Below are 18,100 nucleotides of genomic sequence, written 5' to 3'. Positions count from 1 at the left end.
TAATGAGAGAGAGGCAGAGAGAGAGAGAGAGAGAGAGAGACAGAGAGAGAGACAGAGAGAGACATATTCACAGACTCAAAATTCCAATTGGCTATACTAAAACTCCTTAACATTGTCCTTAGCTCCGGGATCTTCCCCAATATCTGGAACCAAGGACTCATAACACCGCTCCACAAAAAGGGAGACAAATATGACCCAAACAATTACCGTGGGATCTGTGTCAACAGCAACCTTGGAAAAAGCCTCTGTATGATCATTAACCACAGACTCACACATTTCCTCACAAACAACAATACCTTGAGCAAATCACAGATTGGCTTCCTACCAAATCACCGTACAACAGACCACATTCTCACCCTCAGCACCCTAATCGACAACCAAATAAATAAAAATAAAAGCAAAGTATACTCCTGTTTCGTTGACTTCCAAAAAGCATTTGACTCAATTTGGCACGAGGGTCTGCTGTAGAAACTGTTAGATAGTGGCATTGGAGGGAAAACCTACGACCTCATGAAGTCAATGTACACCAACAACACATGTGCTGTGAGGATTGAGGGAAAACACACAGACTTCTTCCCTCAATGCCGTGGGGTTAGACAGGGGTGCAGTTTGAGTCCAACCCTCTTCAACATATACATAAATGAACTGGCAAAAACATTGGAACAAACTGCAGCACCTGGCATCCCCCTAGCAAACACAGAAGTCAAATGCCTACTGTTTGCAGATGACCTGGTGCTGCTGTCCCCAACAAAAGAAGGGCTACAGCAGCACCTTGACCTTCTGCACAAATTCTCCCAGACATGGGCACCGACAGTAAACCTAAACAAAACTAAAATTATGATATTCCAAAAAAGGCCCAGCCTACAACAACAAAAACACAAATTCCTCCTAGACACAATTTCCCTAGAACACACAAAAAACTACACATATCTCGGCCTAAACATCAGTGCTACAGGGAACTTCAACCAAGCTGTGAACGACCTGAGAGACAAAGCAAGAAGGGCTTTTTATGCCATAAAAAGGAACATCATATTAGACATTCCAGTCAAAATCTGGCTCAAAATATTAGACTCCGTCATAGAACCGGTATATCCCAGAATGTATTTTTTATCCTCGACTACCTAAATGTTTATTGTGAGCGATCTGTAGCTGAATTTCCTCCTCTGGATCAATAAAGTACTAATCTATGCTATTCTAAAGGGGGAGACATTTTATTAGTCATTGAATTACTGGACAATCTTCGTGGGCGGGTGCCGTGAATTACAATAATATCACAAGGAGACCGTTACTTCCTGAGCCACCTGCGGCAGCAGCCATATCAACACATCCTGCGCCAAGAACGAGTTAACTCGTTATTAGGGATGCCCCGATCACGTTTTTTGCCACCGATACCGATCACCGATCGTCGTGAGCCATATCGGCCGATACCGATCCGATACCGATTGTTTTTGATTAAAAAGAAATTAAAAATTATTTTATATAATTTTTTTTTTTTTTATAAAATATATATATTATATAATTAGACTTGTACTTGTATTATCTGCGAGACATCGCCACCACGTTTAAGTCAAAATGCTCGCTATCTGCAAACAGCTCCACTGTCTGTGCGTACTCTAGTAGCCTCCAGCTCCAAAAAGGATTCTCCGGCGCTGCAGCGGGACCCTATTGGTAACGTTATGGTTCTTTGGTCATTTCACATTCAGCAAGCCCTCAGCTCGAATACGCATTAAATCAATGTTATAAGACATTGATATCAAGAGCTATCTGTAGCTACTGCTAGCCGGCTAGATGACGTTAAGACAGAACTTTAGTTCAATGGGACATTTCGTTTTGAACAGTAAACTAACGTCAGCTAACGCAAGCTAACGCAAGCTAACGGAGGTATGAACATGGACTACTAGACTTTCTGGATCATTTGTTGATATCAGGAGCTATCGGTAGCTAGCCGGCTAAATACCGTTAGACAATGCCTACTAAACGTGAATAGTTGACTGGGTAATTTTGTTTAAACAGTAACGATAGCTAGGTAGCTAACGTTAGCTCAGGTCGAATGCACTACAGACTCGAGCAGGGGAGCCTCCTCTCAGTCCTCAGTGTTTACAAACTCTACACGGGTGCGGGCGGGGCTAGGGAGGAGGAGCAGCGACAGTTTGCAGGTCCTGTGTGTCTGAGACAGACAGCGAGTGAGAGCTTCGCTTGATTGGTTTCCGCTATCGGCGAATATGACTCATTATCGGAATTCACAGATTGCATATTTATACTGAGTATCGGCCGATAACGATCGGTGGCCGATCGATCGGGGCATCCCTACTCGTTATAGCCCGCCAATCGAATAACGCCAATAACGAGTATACTCGTTATTGTGATCGTTATTTCTTTTATTCGCTATTGCCATTCATAATTCATCCAGCAAGGCTCTGGGAAACTCTGGCACTCTTGTCTGATATTGCAACGGCCCGATACCACTGCCGCCTGGTGGATTTCGGGCGATGTTGCACTCACTCTCTACAGGAAGCTTGGGTCTGTGCGTCGGTGAATGTCTTCCGGGGCGGAGGTTTCTTGTAACGTGAATCCAGATACACACTCGAGTGCATTGAATCGACTTTCGAGACGCAAGAATCAATATGCTTTTTGAGTTTATGGCGTCGGGCAAACGGAAAAAGGATCTAGCAGATGGCAATCAAATAATTGGAATATCTTTCCTCCAGTATCATCGGCCAGAGGTAAGAGGAATCTAACGTTAATTTCAGCTTGATTGTCCATTTCTTTCATTGCAAACGATCTGATCAGTGTATGGGGTGGTACTAAAGAAAGCCGTTATTGACAATCAATTAAGCAGAAACGACCCCCCCTCCCATTTCCTTCATGCATGATGGAGCATAATATATACCGATCATATGCATTTGACATTTTTATTAGTGTTGTCAAACATATCGAAAAATCGATACATATCGATTCTGAATATTTAAAACGGTTTCAATACTCATTTCCCGCAATATCGATATTTAATTATTCATTAAAAAAATTAAATGTTGTATAAGGAAGTTGCATTGTTCATTTCAGTACCTGTAATAGTACAGTAGTCCACACACACACACACATGTGCATTCAGTTAACACTTTGATCGCCAGGCTTAAATTCATAATTTACCATCCTCCACCAGCCCTATTTAACATGGAGAAGTTCCCCTTCTTTGCAGGGCTATAACTTTCTAAATTGTATTGCTAGATTGCCATTATTAGGGCCCATTCAACGTCCTATATCTATTGTTCAGGGTGTAGCAACATTATACTTTTTCATTCACATATTCATACTAAAATACGGTCTAAAGTATAAGTATGTTTTTATCGTTTTCTGCAGCTTTCTCCAGAACGTGATTTATAGCCCCAAATGCATTATATTGATGATGAAATACAGTTTGATAGGAAATTTCAAATGGACGTGCTTCTAGAAGTTACTACTGATCATCTGATGTTGACCGGATGGGGGGGGGGGGGTCGTTTATAATTCCGTGGCCAACGTTATATGATTCATCTAGTGTGGGTGATATGATCATTAGAGCAGTTAGGATCGAACACGTTAAAAAATAATGCTGAATCTTACCGTAGCTTCCTCATAGCGTTGGGCGATGAGCGTGGAACAGAAATGTTCCTATTATGGGATGTAGAAATATGCGATCCATTTCCAGGTTGTATAATAGTATATACGTCCAAATCATGTTGTTTATCGAGTTATTGGTAACGGATTGCTATCCGTTGTGTGTAGCTCGAGTCCTGGGACTATTACCGAGTGATCGGACCGAATTGAAATGAGCACCAGCTTCCATTTCCTGTTTCCGCTCTGGGCGATCCGCCGATCGGCCACCAGATGGCGCTCTTGAACCGTTGGAGAGTTGAGAGGGGCTCAACAGTAGATCTCAAGTCTCCGGGGGAGAAATATGATTTCGATCACAGATTTTTGAAATATTGATATCAAAGACGTGGTACGGCGTCTTTGGCAGAATGAGCATGGCGGAGAAAGACGTCCTACGGCGTTTTTGGCGATTAAAGTGTTAAGTTGGAATATGACTGTAATACAAACAGTTCAGTTTGTCAGGTACATGCAACACAGATTAGTGTTTACATCGGTCTGCTTGAGAAAATACCATGTTCTGCAATAAAAATTATTGAAGTGAGATGAACAGACTGAACTTTATTTCATTAGATAAAACATGTTGACAAAGTTTTACTTTGCAGTTGAAAAAAGGTAATAAATTAAATTTGATGCCAATCGATTAAGTATAATATGCATCGGGGCCTATAACTCGCATTCTAGGAATTACCGCAGACCACTCTAAAAACACACTTACATTCACGACGGTATAAAACGACAATGTATGAATGGAAAAAATATAACGTTGCCACATCCTGAACGACAGCTACCCGATGTTGAATGGGCCATAGCCATGCAGATATAGCTATACTATTTAAAAAGTTATAGCCCTGCAAACAAGGTGAGCGACTCCATAGGCTTACAGTGGTGGCGTCAGAGCTATAAGATGCTCATATTGCAGCTGGCAGCTATCGTGTTAAGAGGAACACCGCCCTCTGGTGACGGAACGCGGTATTACCCCCACGGTGCCGGCGATGAGCTTCCTGAACTGGTCCTTCCGCTTCTTGTCGCCGACCTTCGTCGCCGTGGGGTCGAGCAGCCGGTGGTCGAACTGCTCCAGGGCCTCCGCGTTGATGTCGGGGATCTGAGCCATCACGGCTCCCAGCTCCGGGTAGCGCTTCCGCTGGGGGGGGGGGGGGGGGGGGGGGGGGGGGGGAGTTAGACGCTTAGCCCAAACGCTTTGATCCAAAGGAGTCAGCAGGACTAAGGGCCACATCTCTGGGAGCTAAGGGCCACATCTCTGGGAGCTAAGGGCCACATCTCTGGGAGCTAAGGGCCACATCTCTGGGAGCTAAGGGCCACATCTCTGGCAGCTAAGGGCCACATCTCTGGGAGCTAAGGGCCACATCTCTGGGAGCTAAGGGCCACATCTCTGGGAGCTAAGGGCCACATCTCTGGCAGCTAAGGGCCACATCTCTGGCAGCTAAGGGCCACATCTCTGGGAGCTAAGGGCCACATCTCTGGCAGCTAAGGGCCACATCTCTGGCAGCTAAGGGCCACATCTCTGGGAGCTAAGGGCCACATCTCTGGGAGCTAAGGGCCACATCTCTGGCAGCTAAGGGCCACATCTCTGGGAGCTAAGGGCACATCTCTGGGAGCTAAGGGCCACATCTCTGGCAGCTAAGGGCCACATCTCTGGCAGCTAAGGGCCACATCTCTGGGAGCTAAGGGCCACATCTCTGGGAGCTAAGGGCCACATCTCTGGCAGCTAAGGGCCACATCTCTGGCAGCTAAGGGCCACATCTCTGGGAGCTAAGGGCCACATCTCTGGCAGCTAAGGGCCACATCTCTGGGAGCTAAGGGCCACATCTCTGGCAGCTAAGGGCCACATCTCTGGGAGCTAAGGGCCACATCTCTGGCAGCTAAGGGCCACATCTCTGGGAGCTAAGGGCCACATCTCTGGCAGCTAAGGGCCACATCTCTGGCAGCTAAGGGCCACATCTCTGGGAGCTAAGGGTCACATCTCTGGCGGCTAAGGGCCACATCTCTGGGAGCTAAGGGCCACATCTCTGGGAGCTAAGGGCCACATCTCTGGGAGCTAAGGGCCACATCTCTGGGAGCTAAGGGCCACATCTCTGGCAGCTAAGGGCCACATCTCTGGGAGCTAAGGGCCACATCTCTGGGAGCTAAGGGCCACATCTCTGGGAGCTAAGGGCCACATCTCTGGGAGCTAAGGGCCACATCTCTGGCAGCTAAGGGTCAGTAACATTGTTCGTCATTGTTATTACATTCCAAGTGTATAGTAGAATAGACATAATATTAGCATGATAGATACCGTAAATCCTCTAATAAAGGAGGGGCCTCTCATAATGGCCGGGGGTGTTGATGCATTTTAGACGAACACAGGCCGGTCTCTAATTATAAGGTCGCAAAGAAAAGTATTTTTTTAAATGTTTCGTGCCGTGCGTGATATAGAAAGAGATAAACTCTTGCCAATGCAAATCAAGTGCTGCCTCCCGCTACGCTGACTACCGTACATTAACGTTTCCCTCTGGTTAGCTTTAGCGCTAGCTAACGTTGTCATAATATCTAGATCTGTGGTGTCGGCTGGACGACGTCGACTTCGTTTTTGCAAACGTTAACGTTCGCCATCTATATGGCGTTGGCAGACGAGGCTGGCGTTGTCCAGTTGACACATTACAGACCATGATGCTATGATAACGTTAGTAGCTAAAGCTACTGCATGTCAACAACTCGATTCGACTGAGGAAGTCGAGAAGGTAGGTACCACACGCTAAACCGTCCCCGGACCCCGCAACCTAGTATAGACAGTTCCAACTTCAGTGTGTGAATTACGTTAATCCCACAATTACTCAACTGCACTCAATATTTAAATACCAATGCTAGTCTAAATAAATGTAGACAGACAATGTACGTATTAAATTAAAAAAAATAAAAATAATAATAATAATAATAATAATGCAATAAAAGTCTGAAAATGAAGGGATTATGTCCACGAGTGTCATCATTTTTTTTTAAATTAAGGCCTGCCTCTTATATAAGCCTCTCTCTAATAAAGGCCTGGTGCTCTTTGCAGCTGAGGTCAATAGAAGACCCGTCCTATATTTGAGGATTTACGGTAGTAGTATTATAGTAGCATAGTACTGTGTGTGTGTGTGTGTGTGTGTGTGTGTGTGTGTGACGGCCTCACCAGGTTCTCGTAGATCAGCATGGCCAGCTGTGAGAGGGTGGAGTTGCAGACCTCGTGCTGCCCGTGCATCTGAAGGCCCCGCAGGACGCTGGTGTAGAACCACGACACCGCCTCCGGGAGCAGGTTGCCCACGACGACCTGGACGCACGCAGACAAACATGGAGGACCGTTCTGCATAGATCACAGCTGAGGAGGACAGTTCTGCATAGATCACAGCTGAGGAGGACAGTTCTGCATAGATCACAGCTGAGGAGGACAGTTCTGCATAGATCACAGCTGAGGAGGACAGTTCTGCATAGATCACAGCTGAGGAGGACAGTTCTGCATAGATCACAGCTGAGGAGGACAGTTCTGCATAGATCACAGCTGAGGAGGACAGTTCTGCATAGATCACAGCTGAGGAGGACCGTTCTGCATAGATCACAGCTGAGGACCGTTCTGCATAGATCACAGCTGAGGAGGACAGTTCTGCATAGATCACAGCTGAGGACAGTTCTGCATAGATCACAGCTGAGGAGGACCGTTCTGCATAGATCACAGCTGAGGAGGACAGTTCTGCATAGATCACAGCTGAGGACAGTTCTGCATAGATCACAGCTGAGGAGGACAGTTCTGCATAGATCACAGCTGAAGAGGACCGTTCTGCATAGATCACAGCTAAGGGACAGTTCTGCATAGATCACAGCTGAGGAGGACAGTTCTGCATAGATCACAGCTGAAGAGGACCGTTCTGCATAGATCACAGCTGAGGAGGACAGTTCTGCATAGATCACAGCTGAGGAGGACAGTTCTGCATAGATCACAGCTGAGGAGGACAGTTCTGCATAGATCACAGCTGAGGAGGACCGTTCTGCATAGATCACAGCTGAGGAGGACAGTTCTGCATAGATCACAGCTGAGGACAGTTCTGCATAGATCACAGCTGAGGAGGACAGTTCTGCATAGATCACAGCTGAGGAGGACAGTTCTGCATAGATCACAGCTGAGGAGGACAGTTCTGCATAGATCACAGCTGAGGAGGACAGTTCTGCATAGATCACAGCTGAGGACAGTTCTGCATTTCCAGTCAGGGGAGGAAATTAGGCCATTTTACTTTAACTTCCACATTGTTGCGTTCTAAGCTCCTCCAATGAACACTCGTTTTCTAAAAAGGCTTTCAGAATCGGAAGGACTTCATATCCCCAAGCGCATCACTGGAGGGTGTTCTGGTGACGGCAGTAAGATTGTACTGGAGATGTGTTTGGATAGCAGCACGGGGTGAAACGTGATGCAAGGCTCGCATCGCAAGTGTGCGTCACAGTCACGAAAGGGGCTAGCCGGCACGTAGCTTTAGTGCGATCCACCCGTCTTTGTCCATTACTGTGGTTAACTGGGAATCCGAAATGATCCCAAAACGGGAGACTTGAATGTTGTGGGAGCATCTTCTAGCTCTGGCTTGTCAGTTAGTATTGACTCGCCATACTAAAGGCTAATATGCTATGCTGAATTACAGCTCTCGTTCAGCGTGGGATGAACAAACAACATCCGGTTAGTGGTGCACGTTATATTAGGGCCGGGGGGATTTAAGTTCCGCAAAAAAAGGTTCCGTACCGTTGCAATCGCTCGGTGCACAGCGCGTACTGTACCGGAGGACCACATTGAGGCGGTACAGTACGTATTCGCGTACCGTTACACCCCTAGTGTATAACGTTAATTAATATGCAAGACTTTGTCTGTGATATGTGCGTTTTGTGCAATGACATGTCGAGAGGAGTATGGCTAATGAAAACAAGTATGGTTAAATGGAAATCGGCGTGGGTATAGGGCTGGGCGATATATCGAGTACACTCGATGTATCGCAGCTTGTTCTACGTGAGATGTAGTAAATTACTATATCGTGAACATCGAGTCTGTATATGTTGTCACGTCGCGGCTGATATGAGACTTGCTTTAGTGCAGAGCGTTCCTCTCATTTCATTATAGACAGACCAGCGCGGACCTTCAATGACATGCAATTGTAATTTCATTACACAGACCAGCGCGGACCTTCAATGACATGCAATGGGCTAACGTTAGCTGCTAAGTTAAACCATAATAGGCTAAGCTAACTAGCGTTAGCTCTTAGCTGCTAGCTCTTAGCTGCTAGCGTTAGCTCAAAGCGGACTCCACAACACTAGTTCCATTAGTGAGAAAGGGGGGTGGGTTATATTGACGACGCTTGACAACAGAGGTTTAAAGATAACTTCATATTTATTGGTTATTCGTTTCTTGCATCCAGTTTCAATCTCCGTGTGTTCAACTTCCTGTGTTTACATTCGAGTGTGACATCATCGCCTACGGCCTCTCTCTCTCTCTCTCTCTCTCTCTCTCTCTCTCTCTCAATGATTTAAAGTGGCCAAACGTTACAGTATAAATACTAACTGGATAGTTGATGATATAAACATTTCATTTCATTATCTGAAATATTCTAAAATCATTAAGTCTGCTATAAGCCATTATCCCTTTGTAAGGCTTTGTGTGTGATTATTATTTTCTCACAGTAGTGTGTGTATATATATATATATATATATGTGTGTGTGTGTGTGTTTGGCTAAAGTGGATAGAATTTTTTTTTATTATTAGTGTGTCAGTAGACTACTCTTAGTACATTTTCATTTAATTATTTTTTAAAGCATCTTCATGGTGCTTATTATAATCATCATATTGGCGTGACTGTATGCATCAAAGGGTTAAATCAAGCATTTAGCTTTAGAGGAAATGTCAAAATATCGCGATATATATCGTGTAACGTGATATGGCAAAAAAAAATATCGCGATATCATTTAGAGGCCATATCGCCCAGCCCTACGTGGGTATGATTTGAGCTTCACGCGTGTGCTCTTCACAATGCACGGAAAAAATCGATCGCGCACATAATTCCCATCACATAATAATTGTGTCCCCCCCCCCACTTCTCAACGTTTCACCCGTGCTGCTATCCAAACACATTTCCAGTACAATCGTACTGCCGTCACCAGAACACCCTCCAGTGATGCACTTGGGATATGAAGTCCTTCCGATTCTGAAAGCCTTGAAGGTTGAACTAGTTTCATGACACAAATGTCGGAACCTATTGAATAACAACAAAAGGAAATGCATCGTCAAACTTAATGAGCTACCTGTTACAGCAGAGGTGGTTTAAAGAGCTACCTGTTACAGCAGAGGTGGTTTAAAGAGCTACCTGTTACAGCAGGTGGTTTAAAGAGCTACCTGTTACAGCAGAGGTGGTTTAATGAGCTACCTGTTACAGCAGGTGGTTTAAAGAGCTACCTGTTACAGTAGAGGTGGTTTAATGAGCTACCTGTTACAGCAGAGGTGGTTTAATGAGCTACCTGTTACAGCAGGTGGTTTAATGAGCTACCTGTTACAGCAGAGGTGGTTTAATGAGCTACCTGTTACAGCAGAGGTGGTTTAATGAGCTACCTGTTACAGCAGAGGTGGTTTAAAGAGCTACCTGTTACAGCAGGTGGTTTAAAGAGCTACCTGTTACAGCAGGTGGTTTAATGAGCTACCTGTTACAGCAGAGGTGGTTTAATGAGCTACCTGTTACAGCAGAGGTGGTTTAATGAGCTACCTGTTACAGCAGAGGTGGTTTAATGAGCTACCTGTTACAGTAGAGGTGGTTTAATGAGCTACCTGTTACAGCAGAGGTGGTTTAATGAGCTACCTGTTACAGCAGAGGTGGTTTAAAGAGCTACCTGTTACAGCAGAGGTGGTTTAAAGAGCTACCTGTTACAACAGAGGTGGTTTAATGAGCTACCTGTTACAGCAGAGGTGGTTTAATGAGCTACCTGTTACAGCAGAGGTGGTTTAATGAGCTACCTGTTACAACAGAGGTGGTTTAATGAGCTACCTGTTACAGCAGGTGGTTTAATGAGCTACCTGTTACAGCAGGTGGTTTAATGAGCTACCTGTTACAGCAGAGGTGGTTTAATGAGCTACCTGTTACAGCAGAGGTGGTTTAATGAGCTACCTGTTACAGCAGGTGGTTTAATGAGCTACCTGTTACAGCAGAGGTGGTTTAATGAGCTACCTGTTACAGCAGAGGTGGTTTAATGAGCTACCTGTTACAGCAGGTGGTTTAATGAGCTACCTGTTACAGCAGGTGGTTTAATGAGCTACCTGTTACAGCAGGTGGTTTAATGAGCTACCTGTTACAGCAGAGGTGGTTTAATGAGCTACCTGTTACAGCAGAGGTGGTTTAATGAGCTACCTGTTACAGCAGAGGTGGTTTAATGAGCTACCTGTTACAGCAGAGGTGGTATAATGAGCTACCTGTTACAGCAGAGGTGGTTTAATGAGCTACCTGTTACAACAGAGGTGGTTTAATGAGCTACCTGTTACAGCAGAGGTGGTTTAATGAGCTACCTGTTACAGTAGAGGTGGTTTAATGAGCTACCTGTTACAGCAGAGGTGGTTTAATGAGCTACCTGTTACAGCAGAGGTGGTTTAATGAGCTACCTGTCGCAGCAGGTGGTTTAATGAGCTACCTGTTACAGCAGAGGTGGTTTAATGAGCTACCTGTTACAGCAGGTGGTTTAATGAGCTACCTGTTACAGCAGAGGTGGTTTAATGAGCTACCTGTTACAGCAGAGGTGGTTTAATGAGCTACCTGTTACAGTAGAGGTGGTTTAATGAGCTACCTGTTACAGCAGAGGTGGTTTAATGAGCTACCTGTTACAGCAGAGGTGGTTTAATGAGCTACCTGTTACAGCAGAGGTGGTTTAATGAGCTACCTGTTACAACAGAGGTGGTTTAATGAGCTACCTGTTACAGCAGAGGTGGTTTAATGAGCTACCTGTTACAACAGAGGTGGTTTAATGAGCTACCTGTTACAGCAGAGGTGGTTTAATGAGCTACCTGTTACAGCAGAGGTGGTTTAATGAGCTACCTGTTACAGCAGAGGTGGTTAAAAGAGCTACCTGTCGCAGCAGAGTCCAGCAGACCATGGAGGCGGTGCGGTGACAGTTGTTGGTGTCCTTCCACGACAGGGAGGTGAAGGCGATGGTCAACAGGTTCATATAAATCTCCTGAAAAACACACAAGACACACAGACCTGGAAAAACAGCCCACACTTTGGTACGTTGTCATGTTGTGAAAGGTGCTATAGATAACATTCAGCCACTAGATGTCGCACTAGAGCACCAGCGTGTCATGTATCCAGTCGGTGTGTTCCACGTGGGGACATGGGGAGGGGATACATGCCTGCAATGTAAATAACAACATTCATTTTGGATCTGCTTAACACTTTGGCTGCCATGGGTTAAATTCATTATCAACCGTAGGTTGCCGGCTCTATTTGTCTATAGAGAAAGTCCCCTTCTTTGCAGGGCTATAACTTTTTAAATTCTATTGCTACATTGCCATTATTAGGGCCCATTCAAAGTCCTATATGTATTGTTCATTGTGTAGCAACGTTAAACTTTTTCATTCACATATTCATAGTAAAGTATGGTCTAATGTATAAGTATGTTTTCATCTCTTTCTGCAGCTTTCTCCAGAACGTGATCTATAGCCCCAAATGCATTATATTGATGATGCAATACAGTTTTATGGCAATCAGCGCGATATAAAAAATTCCAACTAGACGTACTTCTAGAAGTTACTACACGTCATCTGATGTTGACCGGATGGGCTAGGGGGCGTTTATAATTCCGTGGGCAGCGTTATACCAATCATCTAATGTGGGTCAAATGTTGATAATAGCAGTTAGTATCGAAGACGGTAATTTTACACGCTAAAACTCACCCCAGTCTCCGCGCGCCGTTGGGCGATCATCGTAGAGTAGAAATTTTACCATTATGGGATGTCGATTTACCCGGTCCATCTCCAGCTTGTATAATGGTATATACGTCCAAATCATGTTGTTTATTGAGTTATTGGCAATCGATCGCTATGTAGTGTGTCGAGATCGAGCCTCGGGACCTATAGCGAGTGCCCGGAAGTAATACGGCCGTCCAGCACAACCTCTACGGCACTTCCTGTTAAGCGATTGCGCCGATCGGCCACCAGATGGCGCTCCTGAACCGCCAGAGAGCTCAGTGGGTCCTCCTGGTGGATCTCAGGCCAGCGGAGGGGAAATATGAATCCGATCCCAGATTTTTGAAATATTGATATTAAAGACGCTGTAAAGCGTCTTTGGCAACTTGAGCATGGCCGGGAATGACGTGTTTAGGCGTTTTCCGGCAGCCAAAGTGTTAACATCTTTTCAATTATAAATGAATAAATTATATTTCTGGGGAGGGAGAATCAATACTTTTATTCTGCACCTTTCTAAAACCTCTGGATGTATTATAATGTATTATTATTATTATTATTATTATTATTATCATAATTTCTTTTTCATCTATAGCACCTTTAATGTCCAAAAATCTGATCTATCCCTTTAACCTCTTGAGCCCGAGGCCTCTTTTATGAAAATCTGCCTAAAATACATACCTAAGTAAATGGAAGATTGCTCCACTGTCATATTCCCAGTGTCCGAAATATTGTGTCTATTACTAGGCTTGCTTAAATTGTGATGAAACAAAGGACAATATGAATTATGATTTTTCTTTGCATCTTTGACAGTGAATAACACCATGCTAAAAATGACCAGGCAGACATGAAAAACTGCCACTGAGCTCTCCTTCAGTACCTTCTTGCGATCATGTGTACAAAAAAAATCGAAGGAAATTAATAAAGGGAAGATGATTAAACAGAAGGTTTTGTAGATACAGTACTGAATTCTGCCATCCTGACCCATGAAATTTGAAATATTATTATAGAATATAGCATAGCAGGCCTATAAATGACCTCATTATAGCCATGTTGCACATCTATGGATCGGGCCAAATCTACTCATTCCAATGACAGTTCAATTTGGATTTAGTATCACCAGGCGTGCATGAAGAACCGAGAATGAAATCTACTGTAGCTTTTTATTCTTGCGACAGGTCCGCCATTTTGAAACGGATTTCAACACGGATGGTTGCTAAATGTTCACAGAAGGTAGACACACTAACTGCACCCCAATCTATGCCAATAACGTTCAGTTTTGTGGTATATAATCCCGAGAAATAAGAGAAATTTAAAATAATAATCAGGAAGTAATTTGCTTCTAGAAGGCTGGAGCACTCTAGGAGATGTAGTTCTTTGAAATGTCAACGCTCATTGAAAGCCCTGTATTTCCTTAATCATAATGACTACAGTAAAATGGCCGCTCGGATTTATTTCCGGTCAAAATTCGCTAGCTATTGAATACAATTCCTAAACTCATATTTAATTAATAACACTTTAACCTATTGGTAAACAAACGTATTGCTGAAAATATACACTATGACTGCTGTTGTGACATGGTTACGGTCTTTACACGCAACATTATGTCAAAACATGCTGTATAGTTGCTAAAGCATTTAATTTCTCATCAATATGCCACATCCAGTTCCTAGTTCTGCAACACTTTAACACTACACCATATTGTATCTATTTATTAACACTTTGAGTGTCAACGACGATAATTGTTGTTATTTCATGCCAACCGACGACAAATGTCGTTTTTTTTATATTATCGATTTCCATTTATTTTTCATCAATCTAGCCTCACGTTACCAGTGGGGATCCTTCTGAGCTCGAACAGGGAAAATACCGCCCCCTATCGTCTCTCCGGATGGTATTGCACCCATTTGGAATGGACTGAATGAAATTGATGGAAAAAAGAAAGTCCGGATTCCACATTTCACTTGTCACGCATGTAATACGAGCCGATTGCAGTCTTCCCCGACCAGCAGAACAGCGTGGATTATCTCTTTCCAGTACCCAGCGTTGGATCAATAAACGCGATCGATATTTGGAATGGCGATCAGGAATTGGAATCATCTTTTTGGAGAACATCTGATCGGAGGTAAGGAATCTATTTTACCAGTCTTGGGATAATCAGAGCTATTTTCACCTATCAGCGTGTGCCATGTGTGTGTGTGTGTGTGTGTGTGTGTGTGTGTGTGTGTGTGTGTGTGTGTGTGCGTGTGTGTGTGTGAGTGTGTGTGAGTGTGTGTGTGTGTGTGTGCGTGTGTGCGCTGATCAGGAAATGGATAATCGATTTTCCAGCCCGCTTCTATAGCGTGCATAAGTACACATATACTATCGATAATCTAGCGTTTATTTGAAAGCGATTCATAAATAGGCCGGAAAATGACAACGTGTTTTGTGTATTACAGTAAAGGGCGATTCATGTGGAATCTTTCTTTTTTTCTGAAAGGTTCAAAAATACGAGTGTTTTTTCAAAATGGTATAAAACGGAAATGAACCGATTAAAAAAACAATCCGTTTCGACAATGTTGACTGCAAACAAGTCATTGATAAGTGACGGTCGTATTAGACACATAGCCATCATTTAAGATATAGTTCATGCGTTCACAAATGTGATCGCTCTGTCATTGAATAGAGCGTTGGCACTCAGCGGGGAATCTAGGACGCCCCCTGCTGGCACTGAAAGTGTTAACATGCACCCGTGACTGACCTCTTGAGTTCTGGACCCGTGACTGACCTCAAGAGTTCTGGACCCGTGACTGAGCTCAGAGTTCTGGACCCGTGACTGAGCTCAAGAGTTCTGGACCCGTGACAGACCTCAAGAGTTCTGGACCCGTGACTGACCTCAAGAGTTCTGGACCCGTGACTGAGCTCAAGAGTTCTGGACCCGTGACTGACCTCAAGAGTTCTGGACCCGTGACTGAGCTCAGAGTTCTGGACCCATGACTGACCTCAAGAGTTCTGGACCCGTGACTGACCTCGTGTTTCAGCAGACACTTCCCCAGCTCCGTCAGCTCGCCGGTGGCCTGGGCGCTGTACGCTTGTATGCCGTGACAAAGAGATGACCGTGACAAGAAGTTGCTCTTGACTTGAGTCGTCTGGGCCGAGTCGGTCATCATCGCCTCCATGTCGTCAGCTCCTGAGACAACAAGGCCATCGGTTAGACACGGGGTCGCCGCCGTACACGAGTTACCTGCTGAACACTGCAGATTGATTAACTGAAGTTCATTTCAAATATCGCTGCTGTCGGGACAAAACCTCATAACTCCATTTAAAAAAAAAAAAATTTATTATATAAATCAACTCCGTAGATCATCCTCCATATGTGTGTGTGGGTTTTACAAAGTTTAAACAATGGGAAAGCATTAAACCGATCATCAGTCTAAACCTCCTAACTCTATTCACCCTCAAATCTGTGTTAGTTTTTTTCATCTGCTGAAAAGTTGGGTTTTTGGAGTTATGAGGTTTTGTCCCGACAGCAGCGATATGCAACATAACAAAACAAACATCAAGTACAGATATAGCCTTAAGCCATTCAAATAATACATGTATATAAAAAATTACAAAACAAAAAAAGTCAAACTAATTATTTTATTTTTTTTTGTCATTTACATATTTGAAAAGGAGTGGGAATAAGCATACGCTTATTTAATCCCACCCCTATTTACTCATCAGAACATACTATATTTAATACGGCTGTCAGTTTATCACGTTAATTAGATTAATTAATTACACAGCAAATTATCGCGTTATGAAAATTAACTCAAAATGAATTACCAAAAAATACAATTTTATTTTTGATCTCATTCATTCCATAAGATCGTAGAATACACATTTACAGACTTTTTTTTAATATGGTCCATTTGCATGTTCTTGGTATCTGATTCTAGGGACATCTATGGATCTCAGGGAATGTATTCCCAGTGTCAGAAATACTGTGTCCGTTACGAGGCTTGAAGAAATTGTAATGAACCAAATGAGAATATCAATTACATTTTTTTTAATCTTTGACTGTGAATAACACCATGCTCAAATTGACCAGACCTAAAAAAAATCTAAGCAAATTAATAGATGGAAGATGATTAAACAGAAGGTTTTGTAGATACAGTACTGAATTCTGCCATCCGGACACATGCCATTTGAAATATGATTATAGAATATAGAATATCAGGCATAAAATGGTTATGCGATTAAAAGGCGATTAATTAGATTAATTAATTACAAATCCTGTAATTAATTAGATACATTTTTTTAATCGCCTGACAGCACTAATATTTACTCATTCATACATTACTAGACTTATATTGAAAAAAAATTACTTAGTTAACAATACATTTTTATCTATCTCCAGGGCAAGCCAATTTGTGGCAGTGAATTTATTTTCTGAATTTGAGATACTTTCACAGGCCAGGAAATGGTAAAAGGTGTATTTATACAGCAGCTTTTATCCAAAGACCTTTACAACTTGTTCCTCGCATTTTTACCCATTCACTCATATATTCACACACCGACGGTGGAGGCAAACATGCAAGGTGCAGAGTCTTGCTCAAAGACACTTCAACACGACGCCCGGGAGGAGTGGGAATCGAACCGGGAACCTCCGGATTGCCAGACGACTGCTCTACCTCTACTGTCGAACCCCGGACTGGAAAATATACGATTTATTTTCTATATTGCCGCTTTCCAACCCTGCGCAGGAAGGAACCGTTTCCCCTCGTCCCTTACCCTCATAGATATATCTATAGAACACTAGATAGCTTAAGGCGGAGTCACCAGCGTCACTGAACCGCCGCCATCTTGCGTAGGTCAGCCTTGAGTGAGAGTGAGTGAGCTGCACAGACAAAAATACTCATAACTCGCTGAAATATTGACGGATTTACAAACGGGTTGGTTTGCTATAAACATCAAAGATGTAGGTATGATACTACATACTTATAAAAAAATGTTTTTTTTTTTACAAACCGCTTGAATCATAGCCACGTTAATAATGCTTGTAATAAACCAAACCGTTTGTAAATCCGTCAATATTTCAGCGAGTTATGAGTATTTTTGTCTGTGCAGCTCACTCACTCTCACTCAAGGCTGACCTACGCAAGATGGCGGCGGTTCAGTGACGTCGCTCTCCATTGGCCGGCAGCGCGGGCAAGCTATCTAGTGTTCTATAGATATCTATGTTTACCCCAACCCCTGCGCAGGAAGGTCTCGACTCTTACCGTCCGTTTCTTTCTCCGTTTCTTCCTTGGTCCCTGCTGCTGCCTCAGCCACTTTTCTGGAAATACAGCTCGCAGCTGAGGAGGGAACACATGGAGCATTAGCACCTAATAACTCACCTGCTCTGGGAGCATTAGCACCTAATAACTCACCTGCTCTGGGAGCATTAGCACCTAATAACTCACCTGCTCTGGGAGCAGCACCTAATAACTCACCTGCTCTGGGAGCATTAGCACCTAATAACTCACCTGCTCTGGGAGCAGCACCTAATAACTCACCTGC

The 18,100-nt window shown here is 43.7% G+C and overlaps 1 protein-coding gene across 1 annotated transcript in view; it reads right to left on the bottom strand.

Moving 5' to 3' along the window:
• LOC311234836 (exportin-5-like) overlaps window positions 1–18,100 on the bottom strand; it is a gene marked incomplete at its 3' end in the record, with an annotated part of 60,524 nt that overhangs the window by 2,209 nt on the left and 40,215 nt on the right. Inside the window, exons 8-12 of the mRNA XM_084322079.1 lie at window positions 17,821–17,895; window positions 15,586–15,746; window positions 11,743–11,850; window positions 6,803–6,940; window positions 4,610–4,774 (exon numbers count right to left, since the gene is read on the bottom strand). Of these exons, the coding sequence (XP_084178205.1) occupies window positions 4,610–4,774; window positions 6,803–6,940; window positions 11,743–11,850; window positions 15,586–15,746; window positions 17,821–17,895 (647 nt within the window). The remainder of the gene's footprint in view (window positions 1–4,609; window positions 4,775–6,802; window positions 6,941–11,742; window positions 11,851–15,585; window positions 15,747–17,820; window positions 17,896–18,100) is intronic.

Source organism: Notolepis coatsorum (genome assembly GCF_963971535.1).
Source record: "Notolepis coatsorum genome assembly, chromosome: 9".
Taxonomy (NCBI): domain Eukaryota; kingdom Metazoa; phylum Chordata; class Actinopteri; order Aulopiformes; family Paralepididae; genus Notolepis; species Notolepis coatsorum.
The sequence above is the reverse complement of the archived record's forward strand: the minus strand, read 5'-3'. Positions and strand labels throughout refer to the sequence as shown.